The 11,252-nt window shown below is 42.1% G+C and overlaps 1 protein-coding gene across 1 annotated transcript in view; it reads right to left on the bottom strand.

The window, feature by feature from the left end:
- Positions 1-228: 228 nt before the first annotated feature.
- Positions 229-11,252, bottom strand: part of LOC109474115 — a 60,182-nt gene continuing 49,158 nt past the window's right edge. Inside the window, exons 68-85 of the mRNA XM_019774322.1 lie at positions 10,990-11,242; positions 10,454-10,624; positions 9,785-10,104; positions 9,068-9,341; positions 8,398-8,568; positions 8,053-8,166; positions 7,243-7,815; positions 6,675-6,842; positions 6,169-6,288; positions 5,437-6,003; positions 4,651-4,821; positions 4,126-4,245; positions 3,472-3,652; positions 2,723-3,108; positions 2,010-2,248; positions 1,564-1,661; positions 687-927; positions 229-324 (exon numbers count right to left, since the gene is read on the bottom strand). Of these exons, the coding sequence (XP_019629881.1) occupies positions 229-324; positions 687-927; positions 1,564-1,661; positions 2,010-2,248; positions 2,723-3,108; positions 3,472-3,652; positions 4,126-4,245; positions 4,651-4,821; positions 5,437-6,003; positions 6,169-6,288; positions 6,675-6,842; positions 7,243-7,815; positions 8,053-8,166; positions 8,398-8,568; positions 9,068-9,341; positions 9,785-10,104; positions 10,454-10,624; positions 10,990-11,242 (4,263 nt within the window). The remainder of the gene's footprint in view (positions 325-686; positions 928-1,563; positions 1,662-2,009; positions 2,249-2,722; positions 3,109-3,471; positions 3,653-4,125; positions 4,246-4,650; positions 4,822-5,436; positions 6,004-6,168; positions 6,289-6,674; positions 6,843-7,242; positions 7,816-8,052; positions 8,167-8,397; positions 8,569-9,067; positions 9,342-9,784; positions 10,105-10,453; positions 10,625-10,989; positions 11,243-11,252) is intronic.

The raw sequence follows: 11,252 nt of genomic DNA, 5'->3' as shown, positions 1-11,252 counted from the left end.
TTTAACAATAAAAGTGATTCTTTTGTTTTGCATTTTCTTGTAAAAAAAATCAAAACAAAAAATTGTAATCTGTAAAGTTTAACAAATTCTTTTCCTGTATTAAGTGTATTATATTTACATGTAGTGACAATCAAAAGAACTAAGAACACAAATCAAAAGAAGTTGCAAAGACTATCATTACATGAAATACATTTAGCAATCAACCTGTAAGCTTAGTACTCAGTATACTTACTGTTGGCCAAAAGACCTGAATATGGCGTAGGCTGAAATGACAATACAGACAAAGGCAAACACAGAAGCCACGATGATGATGACCAACTCCGTCTGAGGGTAAACAAAGATACAAAAGTGTCAAAAATGTTCTCATCCCAGTTATAGTGAGCTACATCTTTGATTCAAGTGTTTTGAATTGTTGTTCAAACATTGAGTATTTCACGTTACAAGGTAAAATACAGTAAATTGTGAAACTTTACTTGTTTAATCTACTCCATTCTCTCTATGAGCGTTCATCACTGTTAATCATTAAATTTAAAGTAGATTAGTCTCTCAGAATGGTTAGAAAATAACAATAGCTCAACCTCTATACAAGTTGCCATACATTACATCTGTTACAATTGTCTTGCACTTAACTTCCTAAAAGTTCTTCTTCTATTATCATCTAAAAGCCTCCATTTTTCTGTACCCACCTGATCCAGTCCTGCACTCCTGCCCTCAGCTATGACAGTGGGTGTGATAGTGGTTGCCTGATCACCCATGGAGTATTGGAAGCTCCCTTGTGCCTCGATCGCAGCTTCATACTGTGTGAGCATGGCACTCAGCTCATCGTCTGTTAACATGGAGGCACCGTTGGCATTCTGAACCACAAATGTCACAGTCAAGCCACCATCAACGGCAGGTTCTGCTGAGAGGACTGCAACATCATCAGCCCTGGGAAGATAAATAAACTTGGTTATATAAGGCATAACATTTCAAATACATTGTACAGTCAAACTTGTCCAACAATCCAAGTGGATGGAGGAAAAGAGTCTTTTGGCCTGGTGATGACTTGGGCAGGTTTGACTGTATACACATAGTGATGCATACCTAAACCCAATTTTAGGTTCAGGTCCGGATTCAAGTCCAGAGGTTTAGGTTCAGTTCCGGACTTACAAGTCCGGACCTAAACCCATGGCATATACAAAATTGCATGTTGGCAGCCTTGTAATGTTGTCTGGGTGAAACTTTGGCCACATAACATGGAGGCCGGTACTTGACGATGCCCAATGGCAATGTTTTCTTCATTTTGCAGCAAAGATTTTGCACTCTACGGAAGGTTTCAGGTGGTTTGGAAAGAAAAGGGGTATGTGAAATGATCTTTTATGGTAATAAGTCTGGACTCGGTTCTTGAGTTTTAGGTTTTTTGACTTGAACCTAAACATTCTTACAAGTCTGGATCCAAGTCCAGTGAACCGGTATGCAGCACTATATACACATGTACCACTTACCAGTAAGTTACCACCATGTCAGAGTTCATTATAATAAAAAAAGGAGGAAAACACAATTTGTTGAGAATGTAAAACTCACGTAAAGTCCAGGCCCGTGCCTGCAGCACAGTTCCCGGCTGTGGTACAGTAAGTGTTGGCGTACGCAGCAATGGCAGCACGGAAGGCAGCTTGGTCAAACTAACAAAGAGAACAGAAAACATGACATTCAAATGATGGAATCTATCATAAAAATTGAAGTGTTGTTATCACTATTGATGCTAGATTTAATTTTGAATTAAGAATGTTGAACAACACATTCACACATACCATTTATGTACTTGTCATTGTAAGTGTAGGTAAAAATCAATACAGAAGTAATGTTCTGGTCTACTTTTACTGCAAACCATTTGTGCAAGGTATTCTTGTTCATACTTAAGTTAGAAGGGATTTTGAGCCTCCCTTTTTTTGTATCTACTCCTCGGTCATATACATCTATGTAGGCTATAGCATGATGAAGAAAAGGGTAGAAACCATAACTTGACTGACCGTGTCAGCAGTGGTATCAAGGACGAGAAGTGGGTATCCCTGACTGGTGGGTACGGTGGGTGCCCCGGGGGTACATGCTGGGACAGGGTTGGACCACTCCCCGCTAGCCTGGCACGTGGCAGACCCCTCCCCAACCAGCTCGTACCCAGGGTCGCACGTAAACTGCAGGACGCCCCCCTCGAAGAAGATCCCCGCACGGTTTCCGTTGACAGGTGCGCCGGGGTCTCCACAATAGGCAGCTAGTATAAGGACAACATGACAGGACAATAGACATTCACAAGATATTATACAGAAGACTATGGAACAATCTTCCAGATGCTATAGTTATGATTAGAGACAGACAGAAGTTGATTCTTTGCTCAGCACAAAACTCTGACAGCGTTCTGTCTTGGCAGTCTGGCTGCTAATGCTCAGTGAGAGCTCAATAAAAATATACAAAAAGAAAAGATTGAGAAGAAGATACATGTACCATGTCCATTCATTCATTCATTTGTTGACTCCTCTGTGTAATACTATCTGTAATACTACGCCACAAGATAGATGCTTCTAGGCTACCACTGTGATGGTGCTTTGAATGGCTGAGCCTGAAGAGAGCAAGACCTTTAAGTGTAGATTCTGTGTTCATTTTGTCTGAGCCAGTATAGTTGCCTTTAGCATAACACAGGCTTTACAGGCACGTGTAAATATGTGTATCAAAGTTTCCTGCTTCTCACTTGTACAGAGTGCCTCCTGCAGCTGATTGGTGACGTCTGCAAGGCCCTGGAAGTTGGCTGCCTGCAGCACCCTGCCGGGGTCGCCCGCGATCTCCTGTAGGGTGTCTGCATTCACACCGCTACCAATCCCAACGGCGTAGATCGTAATGCCAGCATTCAGGGTATTCTGTGCCGGCCCTGCCACGGAATCCGACGACTCTCCATCTGTGAGGACGATGAGGACGTCCGGTTTGTCGGCACGGTTACCGGCGGCGGTGGTGAACACGTCCTGTCGGACAAAGTCGATGGCTGCTCCGGTGAAGGTTCCGCCGCGCTGGTACGTAATGGCACCGATGGCTGCCAGGACTTCTGCCTCTGTTGCATACTCATTCAGGTTGAATTCAATGCTGAAAAGGACAATAATAATATTATAATACTACAATCTTTACCCACTTCTAGTGCTAACTGTGTACTGCAGAGAAATCCAAATAGCTCACACAGAGCATTAAGATTATTCTATCATCATCTGATTGAGTTTAATTACATTTTGATCAAACATTGTTCACCATTAAAAACAAATCCATCAAGAAGAAAAGATCGATATGGCGGCCCTTTTATGTTACTTAACATTTTAATTCATTTATCAAATTTCTCAGCAATTCTATAACCTATATCCTTATAACTACATGTATAGATAGCTTCTGCTATCTTTGACAAGCATAATGCAGAATAATATAGCACATTAGCATAATTATACAAGAACAACCTACTTGTTAAAGTCGCTGTACTGGACCACTCCAACCCTTGTGTTGTTGACAGCTACGTCAAAGTTCCCCACGATGTTCTGTGTGAAGGCCTTGAGGAGGTTGAAGTTCTCAGAACCGACACTGCCAGATCCGTCCAACAGGAGAACAAGGTCAACATCAAGGGACCTGTCAGTGCAGGCTGAAACTGGGAAGAAAAAGGAGACAAAAACCTTACACTTGGGACCGTATTAGCTTGGTACTGTTGAAGAAAATCAAAAAAGCTTCATGTTCTCTAGCCTCTACGAGGCTTGAGGAAGTGGCTGGAAACAGTAGAAATTGACTAAATAGAGAGATAACATCGGGGAAGTTGGTCTGCTAGCAAACTGTACTCTCTAGCAGACCAACAACATATATACTTAGTATATAACACTTTACATTTTGGAACTGCATAACTCACTATTATTGTTACAGTAACAATATATCTACATGCATGTGTGTCACAATTGGGACCGCATTGTCAGCAGTAACACAATCATATACTGGTACATTGTAAGTACAAAATTTAGAAATGTAGGTCATTAACTTTTGACTCAATGTTGCCTGTTTATAACCACATAAAGAGTAAAAATTACGAAAAAAAATAAAAAAATAAGAATGTTAACATTTTTTGTTACTTACAGACTTGACAGTTGTTTCCTGTGTATCCCTGAGGACAGGTACAGGTGTACTGGGTGGTGCTGCCCACCTGGGCGCATGTCGCTCCGTTCTGACACGGGGTCGCCAGGCATGGGTCGTTAGCTGTTGGCAAACAGGAGAAAACAATAAAGAGCTAATGACAACAATCTACAGACATTTGTGCAGTACTTCCATGTGTAGCAATCTGGCAGTCCCTTAGATGATTTTCCCCCATTGACCCAAGCAGCAAGAATTCTCAGACTGTCTATACAGTACTGTGGTTACCTCTCTTCTGTGTATTTACACATTATTTGAGTGGTTACTCTAGAGACGTTTGGCAACTTATGTCTCAATCATGAATAGTGAAGTTTTTTTGTCACAAAGCCCTGAAGAAAATGACAGATGGTCATTGAAACATCAGCTCATGTAAAACAAACGGTTGGGAATAAAAGAATTAACTAGTCAATCATTCACCAGCATGATGAAATTATTTACGATTTGCCTCAGTCTTGTTTTGTTCCGACTCACCAACACATGTGGGCACAGCTGAACTCCACTGTCCACTGCTCTGACAAGTGGCCGTGACACTCCCCTGGACAGAGAAGCCGGGATTGCAGGAAAAGGTGACCACGTTGCCCGCAAAGTAGCTTCCAACCCTGTTGCCATTTACTGGTGCTCCAGGGTCACCGCAATATGCAGCTGAGAAACATAGCATAGTGTATGTAAGAACATGCAAGCTTAAGAAACTTATGTTATATATTGTGATTAATATCAATGACAAACAATACATTTCCTTACAGAAGCTGATCTCAAGTGCAGTTAACGTTAAACATATCCTAAGTGGCCAGAATTATTTTCCTTCACCATTGAAGACCCCTTATTACTTCACCAACATGTGCATAATCATTACTTAGAAGTGTTACCATTTGTTCCGTCAGCACCATCACAAGGAGCTTGCAAGGGAAAAGACAACAGCAAAAATTGTGTGAAGTTAAGAAATTTTGTACATTTGAAAATATGTGAATAGTTGAGTCAGGCAAATCTTCAGATGACGTTTCATTTCTTCTGCATGCTTTGAATTCAAGTTTAACATCAAACATAAAAAATAGTGTTAGATTCTTACAAGAAATGAACAAAGCTAACATATAAACATTGATCATCTATCATCAAATTCCTCCTTTTGTGACAAAAGCATTCCTGCAGACAAATACATTATATTGTATATGCCAATCATTAAATGCATCTAGAACCACTCATGGTTCAGAGAAGTGCTCTAGGTGAGAACAGATGAACTTTCATGACAGAGTCTCTTACCATCACAAAGGTTCTGCTGCAGGGTTTGCACGACGGTTGTCAAACCGGCAAAGTCCGCAGCCTGCAGCACCTGCGAGGCGTCCCCTGCGATCTCCAGAAGAGTTGCCTGGTTCACTCCGTTCCCCACTCCCACCGCGTAGATCAGGGTGCCCGCGTTTCTCGCGGTCAGCGCCGGAGCGGCCACGTCATCCGATGACTCCCCATCGGTCACAACGACAAGGACATCTGGGTAGTTTGCTCGAGCCCCGTTAGCAGAAGCGAAGATTTCTTGCACAGTGTAGGTGATAGCAGCACCAGTGTTGGTACCACCTTGTTGGTATGTTATGGCATCAATGGCATCAAGGACAGGCTGTTTGGCAGAGAAGGCGTTCAGGTAGAATTCCACATTGCTGGAGCTGCTATACTGTACTACCCCAACCTTGGTATCTGTCTGGGAGATGTCAAAGTTGTCCACTAAGCGCTTGGCAAACTGCTTCACCAGATTGAAGTTGTCGGCTCCAACACTCCCTGAACCGTCCAGTAGCAGGGCCAGGTCAAAATCTAAACTCCTCCCTTGGCAGGCCGTATCTGAAAAATATTATGTATCACTAGTATCAATCTTTGACTTCCTCACTCATTCACTCTCTCTGTCCCATAGCTTGAAAAGTAGGAAAAAAATACAAATCTGCACAATTACAAAGTTACAATAAAAGCAGATAATGTTTATTGAGTAAACTCTTCATGTCAACTTACATGATTGACATGTGTCGCCAGTGTAATCACTCGGACATGTACAGGTGAAGTCTGTTGTTAGTCCAGTACGGACACAGGTCCCACCGTTGTAACATGGGTCGGCCAAACAGGGGTCTGGAGCTGGAAGGTAACAGATTATCATGCATTTACATTCAAGTCAACTTGATTAAGCAATACATGTAGTGAAAATAAAGCTACAATCTTGCAATCTCTAGTAGCAAAAGTGAATAGTGATCTCTGATATTGGCTGCAAGCATCTTTCAAGTTGACAGATGGACTTGTTTACTAAAAGGAAACTTAACATTACATTTAAAGAGAATAAAATCACTAGTAGATGTCTTCCACTAGTCATGAGTCTTTTATGATGTACTCAGAACTTGGAAAGCATATAGTCTGTATACATGTAAATGTAGGACCACAGGAAGAATAGATACTACAATGTACAAACAATGTATGTATACATGTATGCTGATTGCAGATCCCAATAAACTCAAACCCAAACGCACGTATACAAGAAGGCGGGCTGTTGTCCCAGGTTCCGTTGATGCATTGTGCAGACGAGGCCCCATTGAGGGTAAAGCCCACCTCACAGCTGTAGGTCACAGTTGAGCCCTCGAACAGCAGGCCATAGGTGTAACCATCCTGAGGGGTGCCTGGACTGCCACAGTACTTAGCTGGGAACACAAACAATACAAGAAGTGCAATAACACAATAACATTATTACACATGAGCTCAACATTAAGCTACATGTAAACCAAAAATATATTTACCATCATTATCATGTTCTGCATTATTTTGAAAATGCAGTTTAACTGAAATAAATTTTGTAATGCACAAGACTTACACACAGATTGTTAATTATATTTTGTAACAAAATAGAGGTAGGATTCATACGACAGTCTAAAAATATTATGCATACATATAAGAAAATGGACCAACGTGACACTGTAAAACTTTGAGAGGAACAGAAAACTGAGAAGGGTAGAGAAACCTAGTTGTCAGATCATATGTGGTACCCCAATGGTCAAACAATTATACTAAGAGATAGATGAGATAATGAGACATCTTATTTACCATCACAGAGTGACTCCTGCAGAGCTTGGGCAGAGTTGGTCAGGTTGGTGAAGCTGTTTGCCTGGAGTACTCGACTCTGATCCTGTGCGATGGCCACCAGGGTGCTGGTCTGAATGCCACTGCCGATGCCGACGGCATACACCGTGACTCCCTCTCTCAGCAAGTCTGTCGCTGGGCCGGTGACACCGTCAACTGACTCACCATCAGTGATGACAACGAGGATGTTCGCCGCATCCGCACGGCCACCGTTTGCCACGGAAAAGGAATTCTGTCGTACGTAGTTGAGCGCTTCGCCAGTGAAGGTGTTGCCATTTTGGTAGACAATTGCATTGACAGCTGCGATGACGTCATTCTTATTGTTGTAAGAATTAAGCCGGAATTCCGTGGCTGCAGAACCTTGGCTGCTGTACTGGACAACACCAACCCTGGTGCTCGTGGGTGACGCGTCGAAGTTGGTTATCATCCGGTTGGTGAAAGATTTCATCAGGTCGAAGTCTGAAGATCCGACACTGCCAGAGCCGTCCAGTAGGAAGACCAGGTCAATCTCGTAGGCTTTAGTGGTGCAGGCAGTGTCTGGGACAGGGAGAATGTACATGTGTAAGACTTAGTCATTATGACAATGGGATGTATTTTCATATTTTCTTGGAATTTTCTTGGATTATCATTACATTTAAGAGCTGAGTGTTCTTAATATTCTAAGAAGTTTTATCCTAAATCATTACTACCATAGAATAGAGAATACATGTAACTCAGATAGCTAGTTACAATAATTATTATAGAAATGTTGAACTGAGTTCCAGAAGGACTTACAGATCTCACAGTTGGTTCCCTCGTAGCCTGCTGCACAGGTGCAGCGGTAGGAATCAGCCGTCTGGAAACACTGAGCTCCGTTCAGGCACGGGTTGGGGTCACAGTTGTCGATAACTACACAGGAAAGAAGAACATCTTTAACATTACCAAAGTTCTGACTGACATTGCATCTGTGTGACAGCATCTTGTAGTTTTGTAATGTCTGTACTGGCTCCTGCAGCCTACCCGGGGTACATGTAAACTGTTACAGTAGGTTTATTTCCCAAAGATAGAGAAACAGTACATGTAGCTGCACTTTCTATGCTTGTTTAATAAAAGTAATTGAAAAGACAAAACCCAGCTTACACAAACAGGTGGGAACAACGTTGGTCCACTGTCCGTCGGGCTGACAGGTGATGGAGGATGAACCAGACAGCGTGTAGCCATCATCACAACCGAAGTCCACCTGTCCTCCCTGGAAGTATGTCCCACGACGCACACCGTTCTCTGGCACTCCTGGGTCTCCACAGTATGCACCTTTGTTTGTGAGATATATAGTCTGTCAGTGAGTCAAAAGGACATAATAATAAATATGTATTGTTGCACAAAAGAAAAGTACACTAAAAGCATTAGAAGTTAAAATTTCAGCAGTATAACTCTGTGTATAAAATTAGTCTTTAAAAACCCAAATGCTAGCCCAGTTGGAGGAGACTTAAACTTAATCCAAAATTTATCATTTTGAATCTGAATATTCTTATAGCAAAAAGGAAAATCCATTGACCATGGCTCATAATCTGATACACTGGAAATCAAATCAAGATCAGTATAATGTTTGGTATGCATTCAAGGGCTTTGAAAAAAATCATTTATAAAAAAAAAAGATCTTCAAACAGATATAAAATTTGACAGCACTTTTCTAGATTTACTTGAAATAAAATTAAGATCAGTATGTTAAATGTTTGTTTCACATCCAAAGATTTTTGAAACATCAACTTGGACAATTGAAACAGACAATCATCATGAAATTTGACCTTACCTCTGCAGAGCCACTCCTCCAGGTAGTTGATGACATTGACGGACGTCAGGTCGGCGAAGTCTGTGACCTGCTGGACCTTCTGAGGATCTCCTGCGATCTCCTCCAGCGTGGCGTAATCCACCCCGCTGCCGACGCCGATGGCGAAGATGGTGATGCCCTGGTCACGGGCGGACTGGGACGCGAAGGTCACGGGGTCAAATGACTCTCCGTCCGTGAGAACGATCAGCGTGTCGGGGCGGCCTCCACGGTTACCGTTAATAGTATTGAAGCTGACCTGATGATAAAACACAGAGTAGGTTATTCAAAACAATTGTAAATTGGATAAGAAGCTATTTCTAGGTGTAGGAGATGCTTTACTGTCTTGAACATCAGTTTGGTGAATGTATTAAAAGTGTGTTGTCCGTGTACATTTGCCTGCTGTCCATTGAAATACTGTTACAGGTAATGAATAAAAGCCTTTTAAAAACTTTAAGGCACTTTTTGCATCACAATAATAATGTGTAGAGCAAAGACACATTCTACTCTTGAATTACCAGTAGCACTCTCAAATGAATCAAAACTCTACTTTCTAATAAGTTCAAGTGCTGTACAAGAATAAACTTTTTAGACATTTTAAGGTAACCGTTACAAACCTACAAAAGTTTTCCACATAGTTTATTGTCATTGTCATAACATGCATCAAAAGGAGGAAACACTTCATAACACAAGACCTCGTACCTGTCTGACATAGTCTATGGCATTTCCAGTGTAAGTCCCTCCGCCGAGGTAAGAGATATTGTCAATGGCTGACAGAACCTCCTCCTTCGTTTCGTAGTCCCTCAGATCAAACTCCTTCTGTATGGTGTCACTGAACTGCACCAAGCCGACCTTCGTGGCATTCTCCCCGACAGGGAAGAGGTCGGTGATCAGCTTGGTGAAGTTTTTGACGTTGATGAAGTTGACAGAACCCACGCTGCCTGAGCCATCCAGCAGGAACACCAGATCCCACCCGCCAAAACTCAGCTCATCACAGCCTGGGGGTGGGGGGGTTGTTGGGGCTGGAGTAAAAGTGGAATAGTTAGAAACAAGAGTGAATAATCAAAGACGAATCAAACTCTACTTAGTCTACTGGATATACTTCGGAGATTACTTCCAGACGTTTCAAGTGACATCTATCACTCTTCTTCAGCACCACTGAAAAAATTAACGTACATATGTATCAAGAGTGAACAGTTTCATCAGACTAGGGGCTGACATTGTTTGATGGATACATTTGATCCAGTGTTGACATCACACTTCAGAGAAGCCATGTGACAAGTCTCATGATCACTGGGTGTCTAGAGAAAATCAGAGTGACTGGTCAAAAGCTCTTGGTGAGAACAATCTTTTGTGTAGAAGTACACTTACCCATGCACTCTGGTACAGGTTCACTCCAAGTTCCATTGCCGAAACAGACAGCAGTCAGGGTGCCAACAAGGTTGAAGCCGTTGTAGCAGCCCCAGGTTACAGTTCCTCCCTCAAAGAAGTTCCCATTACGGAAACCACTTACAGGTGCACCGGGATCACCACAGTACGTAGCTGGAGATAGAAAAAATAGTTTCCATACATTAACTTATTATAAGTAGGGGAACATTGATGTTACATTTTGGCTAACAACTTGACATATAAAGCTTCAATTCACAACTATCAAGATACTTACTGCTAAGTTTATTAATTTATCTATTTTTAAAATGTAACATGAAACATACAGAGGCAATCATGACAGAATAGGATGATTGTCTATGCCTCCACATAAGATACAATTTGACACACTATACTTGCACTGTATCCTATATATTTCATATGAAATTGTCATAAACCTTACCAAAACATGCACTAGAACAAAATATCTTAAGGTCAATAATGATTGATATGCAGAAAAGAAAAAAATTGCAGAAACTTACCATCACAAATGAGCTCCTCCAGCTGGCCTCCAATCTCGTTCAGACTGCTGAATCCAGTGGCCTGTAGTACCTTGTTGGGGTCCCCAGCGATCTGCCGTAGGGTGTTATAGTCCACTCCATCTCCGATGCCTACAGAGTAGATGGTGATGCCGGCGTCCCTGGCTGTCATGGCCGGCACACTGACATCATCACTGGACACGCCGTCGGTCATGACGATCAGGATGTTAGCAGCATCAGCACGGTCACCGCTGGCCTGGATTGAC

Source organism: Branchiostoma belcheri, unplaced genomic scaffold, assembly GCF_001625305.1.
Source record: "Branchiostoma belcheri isolate BF01 breed outbred unplaced genomic scaffold, Haploidv18h27 scaffold30, whole genome shotgun sequence".
In the NCBI taxonomy this organism is placed as follows: Eukaryota; Metazoa; Chordata; class Leptocardii; order Amphioxiformes; family Branchiostomatidae; genus Branchiostoma; species Branchiostoma belcheri.
The sequence above is the reverse complement of the archived record's forward strand: the minus strand, read 5'-3'. Positions and strand labels throughout refer to the sequence as shown.